The 20937-nt window shown below is 52.9% G+C and overlaps 1 protein-coding gene across 1 annotated transcript in view; it reads right to left on the bottom strand.

Annotated features, from left to right (window-relative positions):
* Positions 1–20937, bottom strand: part of LOC114665777 (CUB and sushi domain-containing protein 1-like) — a 299098-nt gene that overhangs the window by 16363 nt on the left and 261798 nt on the right. The window contains exons 52-61 of the mRNA XM_051919387.1: positions 18623–18796; positions 15193–15366; positions 14772–14945; positions 13589–13777; positions 11887–12060; positions 10184–10366; positions 8174–8350; positions 5679–5858; positions 3670–3843; positions 1033–1206 (exon numbers count right to left, since the gene is read on the bottom strand). Of these exons, the coding sequence (XP_051775347.1) occupies positions 1033–1206; positions 3670–3843; positions 5679–5858; positions 8174–8350; positions 10184–10366; positions 11887–12060; positions 13589–13777; positions 14772–14945; positions 15193–15366; positions 18623–18796 (1773 nt within the window). The remainder of the gene's footprint in view (positions 1–1032; positions 1207–3669; positions 3844–5678; positions 5859–8173; positions 8351–10183; positions 10367–11886; positions 12061–13588; positions 13778–14771; positions 14946–15192; positions 15367–18622; positions 18797–20937) is intronic.

Below are 20937 nucleotides of genomic sequence, written 5' to 3' on the forward strand. Positions count from 1 at the left end.
GCAGCGACCTGAACGCACAGCACAGCTGAGGTGAGTTCAGGTGCTAAAAACAAAGGTGGCCATTTGTCACGTTAGGACAACGAGCTCCAGTGGGAGTCCCAACTCATCTGCACTGCGGTGTCGTGAAGTTTGCCATTTTAAATAACTGAATGACCAACCAGAGTGCTCAAGTGCCCTCTCGATGGCTCACCACGGCAGACTGGTGAGATTTTACATTTGAAACACCCAGCGTGGCGCAGTCAGTCTTGATGGGCTGAATGTGCCCTCAGACAGAAGTCTGCCCAGCCTGTCTGCTCAGATGTTCGTCATCATTATTGCTGAAGACTTGTGCTACCTGACCCTCTTGATGAAGGGGGCCACCCTGATCTCACATCACCCACCCTGAGTTCACGTCACCCACCCTGAGCTCACAACTCCTTAGCAGGTTTTCTTGAATTTGTGCTCCAGGGTCCTGCTGGGTGGTCCTCCTCGATGGCTTTGAGAAGTTTGGTGGCCTCCTCAGATGTCACATGTGGGCCTGAATTGAAAACTCACCACCACTACAGAAACCAGCTGAGGGTCCAATGTGGTGTGAACAGCAAATGAGTTCATTTTGGGGTCTGAGACTTTTGGGGGTCCCACATGCAACACAATTCAGCCGAGAACAGTAGTGGTCAATGGTCACTGTTCAACTGGTCAGCATGAAACTGCACTGTTTGAGTTAAGTGGGAGGCATTTGGGCCTGGTGTCTTGTCAATGGTGCTGAGACTGGCATGGGCTTTGATGGGCCTTTGGAACAGCTGCTGGTCACAATGCCCGCCTCTCAGCTTTACTGGCACACTAAGAATTTCCATCTAATTTCCATCTGTTTGACTTTTTTCGTCACCATTGGTGGGGTTGCATGTGGAGTGCAGAAGACCAGGCTGTTGCCCGCCTGGCACACACTCACAATGACACAGTCTGCCTTGTAAAAGCGCTGCCCATGTTGGCTAACTGATCTAATAAAGTACAAGAGTTTAAAGCATGCCAGGCAAATTAAAAGGGCACCCTTACCAACACAGGTGGGCTGGACTCCACTCCACATTCCATCAGACTGGCAGGCCCTCCTTGAGGAGCCCACCAAGACAAACGGGGATCGACAGCGGAAGGACACCTCGGACCTGTAGGTGAAGGCCTTGCCATCCAGATAGCCCTCGGCCGGCATTCCAGGGTCCCCGCACAGGATTGCTGTTGACAGACAGAAGCCATGAAAATTGGTTAGTGGCCGGTCGGGTGGCGAGAGAGGCATCAGTGGGTACAGGTCACTGAGGGCACCATCCACCTCTGGGACTTCCATGACCTGAAGGGTGACTTTGTGTGTTTGGCTTTGCTTTCGTTTTCTGTGAGCTCTGACCGAGCAAACATGACGCCAATGTGAAAATGGGCAGGCAAGCAACTGAAGCCGAGGGGTCAGCGGGCAACTCAGAGACCCCCAAAGGCTCATTGGAAACCAAAAGGCTTTATTGGGAGACCCTGCAGGGGTGACACCTGAAATCGAACGAAACACGAGAAACGCGCACTGAAGGTGAAGAGTTAACTGGCGTCCTATTTTGTGACATTCTGCCCACTTCCTCCTTGATTTGGACTTCCGTTTCAGGTTTGGTTTGGACACTTGTTGCCCCCCCTGATGCCGAGGTTTTCGAGACCCCCCATTAGATTTGACCTGCTCATTTCTTTGTTTGCCCCACTATTGGGTTTTCTCAGGCGCAGGACTCGTCCTTCACGTCTCACAGCAGCGCCATCTTGTGTTTCAAAGGTCACTGCCATTTGGAGTTCCCTTGGCGCTGCAGGTGAGCTGAGGTGTGGCACTGAGGTGACATCGCTGCGTCATCAAGGCCAGAGTCATGCACTTCATGGCTGCACAAGGACTGTGAAGGTCTGACAGGCTCCTCTTGTTCTTTCTCTTTTGTTTGATTTGTCTCACTCGACAAACGAGGCTTTGGTGCTTTGGCCGTCGTTGACTTTGACGTCCTGGTGACAGACGTTACTCAGAGGGGCACTGAGTCTTGGCGTGTTTATGAGGGTCTGCCCGTCCCCTCTCAGCAGAACTGCAAGCCTGGAGCGGAGATGTTCATGGACTCCACACACGCGCACACACACACTGGCACACTCACACACGCACCCACACAGTGGCACACTCACACTGGTACACACACACTGGCACACTCAAACTGGCACACTCTCACTGGCACACGCTCACACTGGTGACCACCCCTCAGTTCTGCTCCAGAGTGTGATGTGTTTGCCTCCCTTTTTTGATCTCAGGGTCATTTTCGATATTTTTAGGTCCTCTCCATGATATCCGTTATTCTGCGACGGTTTTTTGTGTGGGTGGAGCCCCCCTGATGACTCCGCCCCCTGACGTCATTCCGGCTGACCCCGCCCCCTCCGAGGAGCAGCAGGTCGCGGTGGAGGTCACTAAGCGCTCTCATTACTCTTCAGATTTCCTCACTTTTGTGAAATTCTTTCCCGTCTTTCCTTGGATTCTGCCCACGGGTTGAGGATCGGGGCTCCGTTGCCGTGGGTCGACTCTTTGGCAGCTCCTTCACGTCTTACTTTTGTACTTCCTGTTTTATTTTTTTGTTTTTTCTGATAAAGACCCTTTGTTGCCCTTTTGTTTTCAAGCAAGGGGTTTACGGTCATCCTCCCCCTTGTGTAGCTTTGTGTAGATAGAATTGTGGGCCTTTTGTGTTGTTTTTGTAGGCCCGGCTGAGCTGAGGTCCACCTCTTCTGAACTGGTGAGTCAAGTTCTCTCCTGCTTCTGATGGCCTCACCTCGACAATGTGGAACGTGTAAAATAAGGCCAATGAAATCATTTTGGGAACTGATCTGAGATACCGGGATGTTGAGTGTACCACAGTGCCATCTTTTATAGTGGCATAGATTGGCATGACATGAGATACCTCAAACACACTGGTCATGTGCCCAGCAATGGCTGTAGTAACCAAAACGGTGTTGGCCGTGCCGTCATGTAGACTAACAATAGTCTGGGTGGTCCTGAACAGGGTCACAGGGGTCTGCTGGAGTCCATCCCAACTGGAATAAAATGACCATAAAATCACTTGGGAATCTCGTGACATCCGGGAATGCAAAAGTGCAGCCATGTTTTGTGGCACTGGTGTGACCAGCCAGCACTTCCTGTCTTTTGAGCGTAGTTGGCAGGATTCTGTTCATGTGTGTTTACGTCGACTCTCCCTGTTTTCAGATTTTATGTTGGTGGCTTTGCTCATTTGTGTTGTTATGATGGCGAGATTGTGGTGCCCCTGCTGCCCCTGCTGCTGCCACTTTGGGGGCCATCTTAGCTGTGACTTGATAGTCCACGTCGGTGCCTCTGTCATGTGACTCTGACCTGGTAACAAACAACGTCGTCACCGCTGACACGTGAAGAGATGGTGGCGCAGCCCCCGACGTTGGCACTTTCTGGACAAGTCCTGGCTGACCCATCTCGCTTACTGATTGATTGATTGATTTTGATGAGTTTGGTTTCTGCGTTCTGCTCAGATTGTTTGCTAATCTTGTCAGCTTTGCTGGGTTTGACCTCATGACAGGTGGGCCAGCATGTTGATGGGAAGTCTCTGGGGTCCCCCACCTGCCCGATTGAATAGGAGCACCCGAGGGTCTCCCCGCACCCCGGACGTGACGGCGACTTACGTAGACACTGTGGCAGCTCCCCCCTCCATACGCCATGGCCTTCACAGGTGAGCACGGCGGGCACCGAGATCTGGTAGCCCTCATAGCAGCTGTAGCTGATGCTGGAGCCCCACTGATAGTCCGACCCCTGCAGTCTTCCGTTCAGCACCATGGGTGGGGGTCCGCACGTGATGGCTTAAAAGAAAGGGACAAAAAAAAAAAAAAAGCATTCAGGTGACAATCTCACAATGTATTCATCACAAAGGGACTTCAACTCCCAGCATGCTCCCTCTGATCAGCTGACCCCAGAGATGAGTGTCAGGATTTGGGCAGGACGCCGGGGTCTCAGCCCAGGGATGTTGTTTAGTTTTACAAACAGCTCTGCGTTCTCCACCTCGGGTGATACAACTTCTCATCGTAGGATTTTGTGCTCTTCGTCTTATTTGTGTGTCACCACTGGACATCCTGCTAACGTGTCGTTTTCTGGTTTTTATCGCTGAAGCCCTCAGAATGGAGCGTCCCCAAGCTCGGGTCCAGTTAAACTCCGTCCACACCGTGACACGATTAGGTACCACCCACATATTCAAACACGACCTGCGAGTCAGAGGTCACACAAAGCGGCATGTCGATGGCGTCCTCTCGTCATCACGTGTGACCCATCACAGGTCACCTCATCTGAACACATGTCGATGTGTTTGTCCCCACACTTGACATTGGGGTCACTTTGACGAGGACGTTTTCACCGAAGTCAGAACGACACCAAAGCAATGACGGGTACAACAAATGTAATGCATAGTTCATCCAAAAAAGTGACAATGCCTGCAGTGACAGGACGGTGACAAGGCGCGTTTAATTATCTCAAATATGGCAGCAACCACAACCTGGCAGGGGAGAACAACACAGGTGCTGGGGGCTGGAAATCCCAGGCGAGATGCTGCTGGCCCACCAAAACCGCTACTATGACCAACTAATGACCCTGCCACCCCGCCACACCTTCTCTTCTTTGTCACTCCCAGACCCAAGTGACAGGCCCTGGCACACGCCACTCCGTCCTCCTCTCTCTTCTCTCATACTGACGTGTGCCACTCCCGCTGTGCCCACTGCAGTCGGTTAACTTCTCTCTCCACCCACAGTCTGTCCCTTCTTCTAACCTCCCAGCCACAATGCCAGTCCTAGCATACCCTCCATGCCAGTCTCCAGGCTGAGGTAGGGAGTGCCTCATCCAAAATTGGGAATGGCGTGCATTCCAGCTGGGATGCCTGTCAGTCCATGACACTCTGTGCCATGCAGCAGCACTTCATGGGCACTTCAAGGAAGTCTTTACTTTGCTGTGGTGCTCTGTGATGCCCACCTAAGTCACAGTGTGCACTTAATAAAATCACCAAGTCACATTTCTTAGTGCGCGTTTGACAAAGGGGACGCCTGATGAGGTTGGCATCAGAACACCACGTGTTGTGTTTGAAGTGAAGTCCACAGAGCAGGCCTGCTTTACTCCGACTCTGCCATCAAAGCGTTGTGTCCTGATCACCAATTAACTGTCCCTGTGCCACTAACAGCCTCGTCACGGAAAGCTGCTGCACCTCACAGATGTCACGAGGGTCCCTCCTGAGGGTCACAAGGGTACGCATGGGGACAGCCCCTCATGTCCATCCTGAGCCCCTCACATCTGCTGCCCGAGTTAAACTGGTGAGGCTGATGTCACATTACACCTTAGGCGGTGGCACAGCAACTGTCCACAAACGGCAGTGCCCATAAACTAAACAAGATGGCACCAGCAGGAGAACACAAGTCACTTTAGCACCGTTAGGAACACCAATGTAAATTTGAACCCATGGACTCATAGCGGGGTCACGTTACATAAGCCACCTCTTTAAAACAAACACATGCCCTTTGTGTGCCAAGCGGGAGTCCTGACTGCTGAGGCACCCATGAAAGCCCCGGTAGTCATTTAATTTTATTTCACTACAGTATAGCGCCCCCCACCCAGATGCAGCTTTTCATTTTTCCGCCATGCCGGCACAGGTGCCCACCTTTGCAGACGGGCTTGGTCTGGTTCCAGGTTCCATCTTTGGTGCACAGTAAAGCGAAGGAGGCGGGGGGTTCCATGCTGTACCCGGGGTTACACTGGTAAAGGACTGTCTTGTTAAACGCAAAGTTGCTTCCCATCTGGACTCCATTGGCTATCGTGCCAGGATCTCCACAGCTGATGACTGGTAGAGAAACGAGAGAGGAAGACATCAGAATGTGGAAGGAGTGAGAGATGAGCAGAGAAGGACAAGTGAGGGAGGACCAATGGAGAAGCACAGAGCGGCACGGTGCCCGGCTTACCAGGAGCAGATGGCAGTGAACCCGCTTACCACTCCCTTCAGCGCTCCTCCTGCTGCCTTGAAGACTCTTCACCCTGGTGCTCCTGGTGCTAATCGGCCATCTATGCCAGACTGCCACTCTTGTGAGTTGAGAGTGAATTATTACAAGAACAAGAAAATCCAAACACATAACTCCAGTCCTCACATCCACACACTCGCTCCCGGGTACGTTTAGGGCAGACTTCCAAATCCTCCTTTTAACATATAAAGCCTTAAATGGCGGAGGTCCGGCTTACTTGTCTGATCTTATCAGGACTTACAAACCTGAGTGCACATTAAGATCTCAAGATGGCGGCCTGCTTAGGAGTCCAAGGATTAATAAAATAACAGTGGGAGGTCAAGTTTTTAGTTCCAGGACCCCTAAACTGTGGACTGGTCTGCCCGCCACTATAAGAGGTGCCCCTTCAGTCTCAGCTTTTGAGGGCTCACCACTTCAGTGTAGCCCACCCTGACTAGAGCTGCTGATTAGCTGTGCAGACTGCACCTCTGCTGGTGGTCCTTAGCACTAACTCTCTCTCTCTGTGCCACTGCCCTACTGCCAAGTTGTCTGCCAGCCTAAGGTAAAGTCACCTCTGGCAGAGGAGCACTGGAATCATCGGGTAGGAGGGTCCCGTCATCGGATTGGCCAGCCCAGCGCTGTCCCAGCTGTGGAATGGTCAATGGGGGAGGCGGCTTGTTGGCCTCATTTGTGACATCATCTACTCGTGCTGTTACTGTCGTACCCCTGAGGTGGCCGTGACAGACTGGCCCGCTAGATCTGTGACGAGGGTCACTCGGGTCCTCTCCTCTTCTGTGTGTTGTGTTGTACCCCACTTTGTGACACCCACTGCACGCCTGACCTACCTGGAAGGGGGTCTCTCTCTGAAGTGACTTTCCTGAGATTTCTTCCAATTTTTTCCCAACAAAGTGGGGGGGGTTGTCATCTTAGGAAGTCAAGGCTGGGGGGCTCTCAGAAAACAGGCCCTGTAAAAGCCCATTGCAGCCCTCCTTGTGTGATTTTGGGCTGTACAAGAAATAAATTGTTGTCGTAGTTGTAGTGTAATAGGGGTCTGTGATCCCCCCCCCCCCCCCCCCCCCCGTGCTTCAACATTCCTCCTCACACTCACGCTGTCCGGGCGAGCAAATCAGAGGAGGCCCAACACCATCGATGGGGGGGGGGGGGCAGGAGTGCTGGATGGACGTCTAAGGTCAGATGTCCCCCCCTGAATGACAGCTTGTGGGGGGGCTCTGTTTGGATACCTGCTTTAGTTCGTTCTGCAGGACAGCCTTCCTCAGGAGGAGGAGGAGGACGATGACGCCCACCTGGAAAGAGTGGAGGTTTGAAGGAGGACCGAAGGAGATGAGGATTTGTGAGAACGTCTTTTGTTGAACCCGAGACTGGCATTGGTCCAGTCGTGCCAGGGCTTTGGGGCTCTGCTACGCCCCCTACAGGCCGAAAGAGCAGCAACTAATGCCTGCACTAAGGGGGCTTTCATCAAATAGCTCAGATGGAGACGTGTTTGATTTTTGAAGTGTCACCTCTCAGAACTGAGCTGATCAGCAGTCACCTCTGCGTCATGATGACGGTGACTCCCAGCAAAAACTAAATGGCAACAAAAGAACCAAACAATCATTTCTAAGCACAATGCAAAGAATTTTGAAAAGGAATACAAAAGCAAAAGTCTGAGTGAACATCTCGAAACGGCCGCTAAGAAAAAGAAATGGGCAGCTGACAACATGAGTCACATGACCCGTAAAGAAGCCGGGCACGGAGGCACAGAATCCAACAGAGATAGCGACCTCCTCGAAATGGTGTCACGAACACGCAGACATTGCACAACAAGTCCAGAAATGGCACCATTTACAGCTGTCCACGTGTAACCCATGCCACCCAAAGGGGCTCGGAGACAGGGTGCTCCTCCACTGCTGTGCAGCCACTCACCTTTCTGATGATGCCACGCGGTGCCACTCAAACCACCCATCCCTGCTTGAATAGACTGGAGAAGCAGCAGCACATCCGCCCAGCGGTAAAACTAATGTGAGTGGACATTGACCCTAGGGTGGTACCTCCTTAGGTGGGTCCTTGTAAGGGCGCCACACATCTTGTAACTGAAAGCACACAGTGCCCCTCAGTGTCAGACGTGCCAGTGGGCTGAGGTCACGGTGACCTCTTCTCTCACCTGAGCAGTCCGGCGTGCTGCCAGTCCAAGTGCCATTGGCCGTGCAGTGTCGAGTGGTCAGCCCAGATGTTTTGTAGCCATCCCAGCAGGTGTAGGTGACGGAATTAGAGAAGAGGATGCCATCGCTGTAGGTGATCTTGCCATAGGCTGGAGTGCCAGGGTTCCCGCAGGATACAGCTGAGAAGATAAAAGACACAAGACACACAGATGCTGGGAGAGAAAGCCCACCCAATGGAACCGCGGCATGTGGTGGGCACCGAGGCCCATGGGCTCAGATTTAAGGAGGAGCTTTCACATCCCAGTCAGACCAGACAATGGATCTCGTAAAACCGGCCCCCTGGCATTCACTTTCACTCTCCCTGAGCGGCCGTCCTCACCCGATGAGTGTGTGTGTGTCGAGCCTGAGTGTGAGGTGAGGACACCTGGTGCTGTGTGCCCTTCGTGTTATTGTCACCCCATCTTTAATAAGCCCCCTCTTCATATCTCACCCCCGGGGTGGGCAGAGTGTGGCATCGTCACCCTTGGTGATCTGCTTGATGAGTGTCCACGTTTCCTGCTCCATTCTCAGGTCTCGTCCTCTCATCTTCAGGCCCCACTCGCCTGTCTTCGAGATCTTTAAGAACATTGCCCCCTTCAGCGTAACGACCTTCTTCTGAAGCCCCCTGCTGTGTTTTCTCACATGTGCTCAGGATGTCCTCACCTTTCAGCCCGCAGTTTCTCCTCTCCCTTTGTTCCTCAAGTTCTCCTCCTGTGGATCTTTCTGCTCCTGCTCTCTCCATCCTCTTCCCAGCTTCAGTCAGGGTGGTCCCATCTTGAAGTAGCAGACCTCCTGATTCTCCGTCCTTCACACTCCTGGACATCCTCCTTCTACTGCCTTGTGTGTCTGCTGCTCAAATATTTCTAAGTGGCAGTCACGCTGCCTGGCACGTTGGCGTCGTCTCTTCCTTACCCTTTGGATGTGCGTCCCCCAGGACCCGGACCCTCATTTTCTGTTTCCCGTTCACAGCCTCTGGCTGTCACGTGTCACTCACGCTTGACGTCTCTTTTGCTCATTCGTGATCCTTTGGCTTATGTTGATTTTGTGCCCCGTTGCATATTTTTGGTTTTGTTTTTGTATGCAGGTACCACCCACTGCACTCCAGGTGGCTCGGCATGTGGTGGGCACTATCACCCCCCCCCCATATGTAAGCTGCCTTTGTTATGTTCCGTGTGTTTTTGTGGGTGGAGCCCCAAGAGGCAGGGCCACTGACCAATCACCACCAGGGACCTGCCTTCAAAATCTAAAGGGTCTCCCACAGGTCCTGCTGGTTCATCATGAATGCCCCCCAGAGTCGGTCAGTTATTATTTGTGTTTTGCTGCCCCTTTTGTGTATTTTGACCCCCATGCTGTTTCCTCGACCCCACTGTTTGGATTCTGCATTGGGATTTTGTACTACTGGCACTGTTTTTGTCCCAGGGAGCTGCGCCCCACGCGGTGCCCTTTCTGTGAAGAGTGAACCTTTCATTTCATAAGGACTCAGGGTTTGGCTTCATGGTGGTGTCCCCCTCTAGTGGGCATTATTGGAAGTGTTTGGCACTGCGTGCTTTGGACCCCTTGGGGCTCCTAGATTGCTTGTGATTGGCGTCTCTGGTGTCGGTTGGATTTGGCTCCTGGACCCCCTGCTGTCCCCTGCTCGGCTCTTTTTAAGAAGAGTACTGGGGTCCATCGGTCTCCCTGTCCCTGTGACTAAAGCAGGTTGTCACCAGGAAGGACATCTGGCTGCTAAAATGTTTGCTCAAACACCTCAACTGGGTGAAAATGGCCATTAAGCCAGCAGAGAGAGACTGTGGTCTTAATCGTTAATCATCACCCCTAAGACATTCGCCATTTTCGCCATTTAAACCAGGATGCCTTCGGCCGCTGTGGGCCGGGGGTCTCAGCTCTGCCCCTCTGCCACGTGGGAGCCCCAATGTAACCTTTACATTGTAGTTGCGTGGTGGTTTGGTGGTCTCAGTCCCTTTCACACTTACCTTCACACAGCGGTGGAATCCCACTCCACGAGCCGTTCAGCAGGCAGGTCCTCTCCATGGACCCTTTCAAAACGTAGCCCGCCTCACAGGAGAACCGCACGAGGCTTTTGGAGCGAAACTCGTCTCCAAGTCGGGATCCGTGGGCTGGGACTCCGGGGTCACTGCACAGGCCGGCGCTGCCCCCTGTTGGTGAGATAAGCACACTGGCATTGAGGTGGCATTACCCTTCAGTCACCGCTGGCCTCTCTCTGGCTGTTCATTCCCGTACCCCCCCCCCCTTTAATTCAGGGCTTCCCCAAAGTCCCTGCAATGCATGTTTGTAGTTTTGAGGTGCGACACAGCGGCGATGGTGGGGTTCTTGGTGTTTCACCTGTGTGTGATCGTCATGCTACAGGGGGTCCTGAGATGAGCCCAACCTCCACAGTTTAACCAAAGGCAGACTAAGAGGGGACCGGACTGAAGCTTTTAAAGTTAGGGGGGATACCAGTAGAGGGGACTGGGATGGAGCTCATGCTGACGTGGCAGGACACGCTGGGGTGGCCTCATCTGGAGAAATGTGTGCAGATGTCACCTCCATTGTAGCAGACACAGCACCAGGAGAGGCCGATTCAGGACCATGGGGAGCGACTAAGGAGCACCGGGCCGAGGAGGAGGACAGCCAGCTGACCAATGAAGGAGCGCTAAGGGCGGGGCCTCGTCTCAGCAGACGTCTGTTTTCTGGAGGCATTGAGGAACATCTGAGCAAGGCTTGCGTGTGTTGGATTGACTGGTGACCGGACATGTGGATTAGGAGACTCGAGTCAAGTTACGATTCTCTCTATGGACAGTGTCACTTTTATTTGTTGTCCAGCAGCAGTCAGCCTGGGGTCCCATTCTTAGATTTGTTCTCAGCCATCACTACAAACATCATGGGATAGTAAAATAAAGACCATTTGGGGTGGGGTTTGCCCTTCAAGTCTGATCTGAGTCCCCCAGCCGCCGTCTTCTACTTCTACATTTGGGTCGAGGGGCAGCACTCTAAGCAAAGACGTCTCCCCACCGCCCCCTCAGACCCCTCCAGACTGGCCAGCATGTTCTGGGCCTGTCCCAAGGTCTCCTCCAGGTTGGACAGGGAGGGAGGCCTGAGGCACTTCAGCGGCCCCCCATCTCGACTGTGAGCTCCGCACCCCAAGCCCAGAACCCCTGCCAAGGACTTCTACTCCCAACTCACAGGGTAGGAATGGAAATCAAGAGCTGGGACTCTCCACTTGGGCCTCTGTTGACCACGACTGACCGGTCAGGACTGTGGACGCTGCTTTCTTCTCTCCCTCCCTCCATTCTTTCCCCACTCATTAAGATATCCACATCCCCAGCCAGGAGGGGGCACTCCACCCACCCTCTCCCAGTTGAAAGCCACAGCTGTAGGCTTGGAGGTGCTGACCCTCATGGGTGACACTTGAAGGAAATGTCCACTCGTCTCTGAAAATGTCACAACATTAGGAGGACCGCATGGTGGGGGAGTCACAATAATGGCACCTTCCTTTTTTTTATTGCATTTTTCAATTTACGCAACTCAGAGCCGATGATGATGATGATGAAGATGAAGCTGATGAATAACCAAGTGTTGTGAGTTTTTGATGACAATGACACACTCATCAATATGACAGTGACAGTTTGGTAGAAGATCCTGGGCACTAGGAGGAACACGATGTCACCAAACCCACCTGAACATTCGGGCAGAGAGCCGCTCCATCGGCCGTCTTCTTGGCAGGTCCGCGTGGCATTGCCAAGAAGAATTCTGCCTCCACCACAGGAAAAGTGGACCAGGGCGGCGTAGGTGAATTTACTGCCAGTCAGGATGGCATTCTGAGGCGTCCCGGGATGACCGCAAGAAATAGCTGGAAAGAGAAACGACAAGAGAATGGAGGGGAGAAAGAGGAATCAGTGATGCCAGGTCACAAATGCCCGCAGCTAAACGTGCCAGGCTGGGCACTCAGGGAGTCACCCAGAGCCTCACATCCTTCATCAGGTGTTCTGGGAATTCACGAGATGAAGAAAAGGAAAGCAACATGTGGAGTCTGTAAGTGCCAGGAGGACAAGCACGGGGGTCCCAGCGGAGGTCTAAAACCCCCTCTTGATTGTCAAGGAAAGCCTGGGGATGCGTCCCACCTCGGTGACACCATCAGAGAAGACAACACAGCAGGTGGTGCAGCCTCGTTGGACGCAAGTTGGCAAAAACGTAAATAACGAGACCCTCTGACTTCACTGCTTCGGCTTTCATCCTCCTCTTCCTCACCTTGTGAGTTTTGCTTTTTGGTTTGATGGCCTTTTCTTTTGGGGCGGCACGGTGGCGCAATGGGTAGTGCTGCTGCAGGTTCGCTTCCCGAGTCCTCCCTGTGTGGAGTTGGCATGTTCTCCCTGTGTCTGCGTGGGTTTCCTCCCAAAGACATGCAGGATAGTTTATTGGCAGTCCTTAATTGTCCCTAGTGTGTGTGTGTGTGTGTGTGTGTGTGTGCCCTGTGGTGGGCTGGCACCTTGCCCAGGGTTTGTTTCCTGCCTTGCGCCCTGTGCTGGCTGGGATTGGCTCCCTGCAGACCCCCGTGACCCTGTGTTAGGATATAGCGGGTTGGAGACTGACTGACTGACTGACTGACTGACTGACTGGCCTTTTCTTTTGTTTATTTATTTATTTATTTTCCTTTTGTTTTAATTAATTTGCGTTTGAATTGCTGATTATTTGGAATTTCTGTGTCTTTTAGCCCTTTGTATTGTCAAACACGGGCACTATGGGGACAACTTCAGGGCGATACCAGCCAAGTCCAGAGGGGGCGCTGCCCACAAATCCACCTTCTTCTTCTTCAGTTGTGAGGCTCGTTGACTGTGTCGCAGACTCCGCCTCCACTGCATAGCCCCTCCCCTTCCAGGACTGACTCCTCCACTCCACTGTTTGGTGCGCTCATCTCTTCAGTTAGTGGCTGGTGGTCTCGACCTTCTGGACCTGGTGGTCTCCGTCTCCTCTCTGGTATGTTAGTAAGCTAAATCCAACAATGGGGAGGGGTGCTCTGGAGGCCAATAGCTTGGCGGTTTGGGGGTCATTTTTAACTATGTCCCCACATTTTATTTCTTGGTTTACGACAGCAGGGTGACATCGAGGCATGGGAGTCAAGCTCAGAGCCACCTGCCACTTGTGTTGTCCCACATTTCGTTCCAAACTCCCACTAATGGAGATCTCAATGATTTCGTCAGAAGTTTGTTTGTTCATAAATCAGCTGGACTGGAAGTGCCCACCCAGAAGGCCCCTTTGAAAGTGTTGGTAGGAGTTTAGGACCCTGCTGTCAAAGCCCCCACGACTCACTCGTAATTCGCTTTGATTTCCACGGCACAACACCAAACCTGACAGTGGACGTCGCCCGACTGGGGACTTACGAAGGCACTTTGGTAGCGAGCGGTCCCAGAAGCCGTTGGCCTGGCACGTCAGCACCGATGAGCCGAGCAGGTAGAAGCCGCGCTTGCAGTGGTACGTCACGCTGACCCTGTAGTTGAAGCTCTCCGGGTAGTTCTGCTGGCCGTGCCGGATGGCGTTTTCCACAAACCCGGGGTCCGAGCAGTTGACCACTGCAAAAGAGCAGAAAGACAAGCGAGTGAAGGAACGGTGCCAGTCCTGACTGGCGAGTGGCCACCTGTCACGTCCCCAGGCAGGTCACCAGGGCTGAGGTGCCTACCAAATGACAGCACAAGGGGGAAACCTGACCCGGGGTCCAAGTCACCGAGATTCAAAAGCTGTTACACTAGTCCTGGAGGTCACTTTGAAAGGCGCTATATATCTGAAGCTGGACACCACGACAAGTGAGCCCACTCCAGAGAAACAGAGGAAGCCCACCACAGACCTCCAGAATCACAAAATCAGAGTGGACATGGGGGGTCACCCTGTCACAGAAAGAGAAGTGAAAGACTGAAGCCATCGAGAAAGTGTCCCCATCATCTGTGCCCAAAGCTGACTACTGCCAAGGGGAGCAAAAGACGAAAAAAGACCCCAGCAGGCGATGGGCAGAAGAGCCAACTCAGTGAGTGACCCAAGTGCTGCCCTCCAAGAGCGGCCTGCCCCTCACCTCGACTCTCCTTCCTCTTCCTCGTGCCCGCACTTCACAATCAGTAATGGACGGACTGAAGGTGCCTTTAGGACCCCGGCCAGTGACCTTTTTTCTAAGACACACTAATTGGCATCTCCACCCTCCTAGCGCCCCTGCTATCCTGGGTTGGCAAGGCACCATACGTAAGAGGAAGAGTTTCCCTGCTGCCATCCACTGACCCCCAAATGTTCTTCCTCCACTGCCCCTGCAGTATTTTTAGTGGGGGTTACTTTTGCCACCAGATGGCGCTCCTGCCCATCTCATTATTAACCCTTCCAGTGCAGACTGCAAGGGCAGAGCGCCCCCAGTGCCATATGAGGACCACCACAGCATACCAGCACCTGACGGCCCGACTCCTGTCCTGCCCTGACTGGCCACAGATGACCTGGGAAGTCTCGATGGTCCCCTGAAGTGCCCCCTTGGTCACTTCTCTGGTGGACAGCAGGGACATCAAGGTGGCACACCTTGTGATGTCTCACCTCGGCAGGCTGGTAGTGGGTTGCTCCACTGTCCACTCGCTCTGCACTGGGCTCTCGCTGCGCCATGTAACATGTAGCCCGTGCTGCACGTGAAGTTCACGATGTCATTTAGGTTGAACTCACTGCCGTTGGTCTTGCCATGTGCAGGATTGCCAGGGTGACCACAGGTTATGGCTGCAAGGAGAAGGTGCCAAGCATTAGGGGCAGAAACCATCAGGAAAAAAAGAACAATGCAGAATGATCAAAGCAGCTGCATTCACAAACATTCCAGGCATCACAGTGCCCCTTGGGCGGGCATCTGCCAGCAAGCTAAACATCTCCAGTGCATTTAGAGCTGGCAACCACAACAAAGTGACCACCAGTGGCACAGGACCTGATGCCAGCTTAAAGAACAAAAAACAAAAGGAGAGGGAATACTCACGGACGCAGACCGGCGCCTGGCCCGACCACCGGTGGTCCTGCTGACAGATGCGGACTGAGGTGCCCACCAGCCTGAAGCCCAGGTTACACTGATAGACCACCGTGTCACGGTAGCTGAATCCGTCACCGCTGATGTGGCCATTGAGAATCGGGTCAGGAGAGCCACAGTGACCTGCTGCAAGGAGATGACAGGAGGCCATTAGAGAGGGCATCAGGGACGCCAACAGGCATCGGGGATGGGCCATGGTGATGTGCTGTCGGTCTGCCAATCGAGTAAGCAGCACCTCTCAAATCTGCCTGTTAAAGCGTGCCATCTGCTTCTGTCTGTTTAGGATATTGTGCCACCCACTTCCATTTACATCTGTCCAGTACTATATAGTGCCGTTCACGTCTTTCTGTTACATTACAGTGAGTGTCCATCTTTAATGACTGTCTACCTGTTTATCGGTTATATAGCGCCCTTCACATCTACAAAGTGCCAATAACACCAAATCATGTATCATATAGCGCCTTTTACATCCTCCTCTCACATAGTTCAGCTTACGTCTATCTGTTTATAACTTTCATGTCTACGGCATCAATTGAATTTTAGTGACCTTCTGTCTGTGGGACACTTTCTTAAATGTCTCTTTGCTTATTTATCTATCAGGAAGTGTCCTTCTTATGTGTGTATATAGCGCCTTTCTCTATCTGATGAAAGTAACTGTCATATAGTGCACGTCACATCTCTTATTATATGGTGCCTTTCACTTCTATCTTCTATTAAATGGCATTCTATCTATCTATCTATCTATCTATCTATCTCTCTATCTATCTATCTATCTATCTATCTGTCTGTGAATGAACAAATCAGTGGGTGAATTAATGAACAAATGAATGTGGAGGACAGATGAATGAATAAAAGAACAAATGACTGAAGAAGTGACATAAATGACAAATACCCAAATGAGTCATCGACAGAAGCCAGCAGACGAGAGGAAGGCTCCGTGATGGAAGCCCCCCCAAACCCCCAGTGATTTCCCTCAGTCGCTCGTCTGCAAGTTGCTGACCTGAATGCCACTTCTGGGCAGGCGTTTGTCTGATCTCACTGTTTATGGCGCCTTTCACGTCCTTCAATCAGAGTGCGGGCGACGAGCTTTGAAGTGAAGCCCGGAGGTCCGAGGTTCAAGCAGTGGTGGTCTCCCGGCTGGCTCGTGGGTGTAAACAGAAGATGAGCCGAGGAGCAGGCGATGAAGACGAGGTGCCCGCCTGGCAGGTGGTCGATGCGTCGTGGGCGCTTTTTGCCAGGCTTTTCTTTGAGGTTTTTCAGTCTGCCGCCCATCCCCAGAGGTAGCTACATGTCCAAATTAAAAGATGAAACGCCTTCTCATTTTCTTGGCTTGTCCGGCGCTCCCCCAAGCTGCCATGCGTGACGCAGACGTGTTTGACAAGTGCCCGTCTGCAATGACACGCTTGGCTTGTCGTTAAATCCTGGCGTGCTTGTCGGAGCTTCGGGAGCGCAGCTGCTGCCTCGGCTGATGTGAGGAAATTCAGAGGAGCCGCGTGAGGTGGGTGAAGGGGCCTGGTGGGCTCTGCGCTTTGTGAGGGGGTCTCTCTGTGAAGTGTTTGTGGAGCCTGCCGCTGTAGCACTGGGCTCAAGGCAGGACACCAGTCCATCAAAGGGGACCCCAGTGCACACCAGAAGGAGCAGGAGAAGAACACGCTAACCACACATGGGCCGTGCTCTGTGAAGACTCCAGCCGCTCGCTTACCTAACCTGTGTGCCAGTCCTGGGGTCCTACATGTGTACCCGCACACTCAGACCGGGCTATCATTCCAACGATAATCGAAAATGACGGGAAAAGAGAAACCAAGGCAGCAAATAGGATGCATGTTGTGGGGCGTCACACCAAAAGTCATGGGAATGAAGAAGGGGGGGCATGTCACATTACAGGTCTCTGTGCCACATTGGCCCAGGGGATGAAGTTTCAGTCATAATGACAGACAGCAGGAGCGGTAGGCAGGCCACTAGGGGGCGTGTGGAGTTGTAGTGGTGGTGTCTGTGTGTGTGTGTTGGGGGGGTGCTCCACAATTGGCCTTGCCAGTGATGGTCAACACCCACCAAGAGGGGCACTACACCAACTCATTAATTATGTAACGGGGGGTGCATCAGGTAATGGAGCAGGCGGGAGGCACTAAGGTGACCTGTGACCCTCCTTTTTGTCTTTCCTGGCTTGGGCCACTAGAGGGAGCTCTAGGAGAAGGGTCTTGAGATTTCCAAAGGTTAGTTCTGACCTGGGAAGAGACCCTCAAAGTGAGCCCAGAGCAGTGACCAGGAGTAGAGCAGGGGGTCAGAGAAAGGTGGATGGGCCAAGTAAAAGTGGACCTATTAAGGGGTAGTAAGTGGCCTTCGTGAGAGCGAGGCCACATGCCACTTCAGTGCGCTCCATTACCAGCCATGGACTCTCAGGCCGACTCCCATTGTTTTACCCTAAAGGTCCTTTCAGTACACCTTGGTCTTCTAAGGGTTCAGAAGTGACTTGAGGGCGCCCCCTGTGCTCTACAGCAACAGGTGTGTGTGGCCTTAAAGAGTTTATGGTGATCGCTCCTCCAGTCAGTCAGTGAAGTCATGAAGCACTGAAGCCACTGGTCACTCGGGCCATCAAGCTCGCCAGTCCTACGTAACAACATAGAGGACTGAAGGTCCTAAACTCCTACTGCCCACCACACAGCCTGGTCACTTAATCCCTGTCTCATTCAGTGGTGTATGCAGGATGCCCCCTGTGCCCGCGTGACTTCCTTCTTGGCTCTTTCAGGACCACAGTCGCTTTCCGTGGTCCTGAATCAGCCTGGCTGTTCTTTTCCTGGCACGGCTCTCGGCTTCTTCTGATATGGAGAGTGCAGTGCCCCATCACGGATGGGACGAGGCCTCTCTAGTGCTTTATAGAACTTGGGTGTGAACCCCCTTGACTTGTACCTCACACTTCAGGGGCGCCATATCACCTGGTGTCCCATTAATCGTCTTGACTGCCTGGGTGTGGACGGTGACCAGTGCAGTGTGACACCCAGGGCTGTCACTTGCGGTGTATTTCCAGGTCTCCATTCACTCTTTCTTTTTCTTTTTGTCTTCCTCACATTTTCTTACATTCAGTCGATTTGTCCTCAACGCTTGCCAGCCTTTCCATTTGGCTGATTCTGCATTTTCTGCCATTCCTGCCAGTCCCCTCACATTGTCAGCTTCTTCTTTCTGTTCTCCTCAAATCGCTTATGCGTATTAAAGAGGGCAGCAGCCTGGCGCTGACCCCTGCTGGTCGCCACCTTTAACAGCCCCTCATTCTGATTGGTTCGTCTCCCACCTCTTATTATGTTTTTTCAGGTTGGCCTTTACCAGCGCAGACCTACTGGTCAAAATGGGAGTCCAGAAGGCAATAAAAGGAGCGGGTGGGACTTACCCAGACATCGGGTCTCCACTCCAGTCCACAGTCCGTTGGCCTGACATTCCCGAACATGTGAGCCCACCAGGGTGTATCCGGTGTTGCAGGTAAAGATGGCCGTGGCCCCATAGGTGGTTAAGGTCCCAATCTTGTTACCGTTTGGTGGAGAAGGAAGGTCCCCACAGGAGGTGACTGGAAAGTAAAGAAGATAGCAGTTAGAGAATGTCTGCCACCAACACACAAGGCCGGGAAGAAATATGGGGGCAGCTTGGGGGCATCGTTAGTACAGAGAGACCCACAAACACTGGGCAGCCTGCTTAAGCCAGTGCAGGGTCACGGGGACCAAAGCCCACCCCTCTGTTTGGTGGGTCACTAGGGAGAAGGTAGGATCAGGAAACAGCAGAACCAAACAATTGTGAGAGGAAACCACGGTGAGCGTGCAGCGGTGCCCCCTACAGCCAAGGCTGCCCGCGTGCTTGAGTTTCCAGCTGGAGCTCCGACACTTTGACTTTTTGATTGCGCCTCATTTATATTTATGGGTGGGACTCCTGGGGTCAAATATTGCAGTCATCCTCAGCAGTAGAAGTGGAAGCTGCCACTTGTGTGCAACGTCAGCACAATGGGGGGGGGGCTGGACGTGGCACTCACTGGCACCGGAGGGCACACAGGACAATAAGGACCTGCCCGACATAACACCGCGTTCGGACACTAGAGGGAAATGTAGTCAGGGGTCTCATCAGTGGCACCACCCAAACCCAGCTCCTTCACACCATCAGCCGCTCACTTGGGGTCAAAGGCCACGCCATTTGTCTGTCAGCTGATGTGGCCAAGCCTCACACACGGCCCCGCCCCTTCTGACAGCACCACTCACCCCCCCAGGCTCCACCCCTAATGACATCACCTGCCTTGCTCTCTCTCCCAGGCTCCTCCCCTTTCTGGCAGCACTTTTGTAGCAGACTCCACCCCTTCAGACTCTCTCTCTCTCTCTCTCTCTCTCTCTCTCTCTCTCTCCATCCCACAAGTGCCACAGTGTCACACACACGTCACCCTAGTCACTGGGCCTCTTGTGAATTTTTTCCTTTGTTTTCCCCCTTATTGTCTTCTCCAACGAGGCACTAAATGGGATTTTCCGAGCTTCTCAGAAGGACACATCCCATACAGGAATGAGAACGGATCAGCTTCATAAGAGCCGAAGATTTGTCTCAGACAGCAAATGAAGACGGATCTGCTGGGGGCTCACGCAGCCGCTCAGTTGAAGTGCCGTTTGAGTAAATGTGACGGCGCCCATTAATCAGGGCTGTGCCAGTGAGCGCACGCGGCTCGGCCTCCAAATAAGCGCTAAAGACGCGCTGATGAAGTTTGATAAAACGAGTGACGCTACAGACGAGCCGCACGAGGAGGGAGTTGGCGTCATTAACCACATGCGCCCGAGCCCACCGCACTACAAATGGGTCTGACTGGCAGCCAGTCTGTGCCCGAGTCTCTGATTCTCTATTGCATGTCACCGTGGCCACCACGCCCTCGAGCAACACAAGGCCCGTGTAGGACACGGCAGAGTGGGACCTCCAGGTGACATGTGACAAGTTGAGTCAGTGGATCCTCTGTGACAGAAAATCATCCACGAGCCCTCCTGTTGGGCCAGTCCTACGTTTGGGGGCAGGACTTTAGCAGACTAAACATCACTTGGCACTGTCAACTTCTGGTGCCCGGGCACACCTCCTCAGTGACGTCCCCTGGGTCACTCAGAATGTGACACACGTGCCCAGGTGACACCATCTAGAGGACTGGCCTGCCACCTCCACCACACTCTGCGATCACTGAGGGTCCTGACTGTGGCCTGTGTGTGTGTGACAGGCCTGCCATGAGCTCCGTGCTGTGGTCACACTCAGTTCTTTCCGTTTTATTTTCCTATGAGAATTTCAATTTCTTTTCAGTTTTGACTGCCAGTTTTGTGTTGAACCAACGTGTTTGTGCCACGTCAGAGTCGGGGGGCTTCATCTCCACTCACCTGATTTGGGAGGCTTTGCTATTTGACCCCAATTTGGTCTTTTTCGTAAATGTCACTTTGTCACTTTATTGAGCAATGGCCTCACCTTGACCGTGACGCTGTCCTGCTCTTTATGTGCAGGGGGCGGGGCCTCCCGAGACTGCCGCTTAGCCCCGCCCCCTTGCAGCATATATAGGCAGGCCACACCTCCACCGCTCGCTGGCCCTGCCCTCTCTTTTGGATTTCTGTGGTTTCCTTTCTGGCCTTCACTTTGGGATCCTGGACTTTGTTGTGTGTGCCTTTGGGTTTTTCTTTTGTGAGCAAGCCTTTCGGATATTGAGCTCCA

This window comes from Erpetoichthys calabaricus, chromosome 15, assembly GCF_900747795.2.
Source record: "Erpetoichthys calabaricus chromosome 15, fErpCal1.3, whole genome shotgun sequence".
Taxonomy (NCBI): Eukaryota; Metazoa; Chordata; class Cladistia; order Polypteriformes; family Polypteridae; genus Erpetoichthys; species Erpetoichthys calabaricus.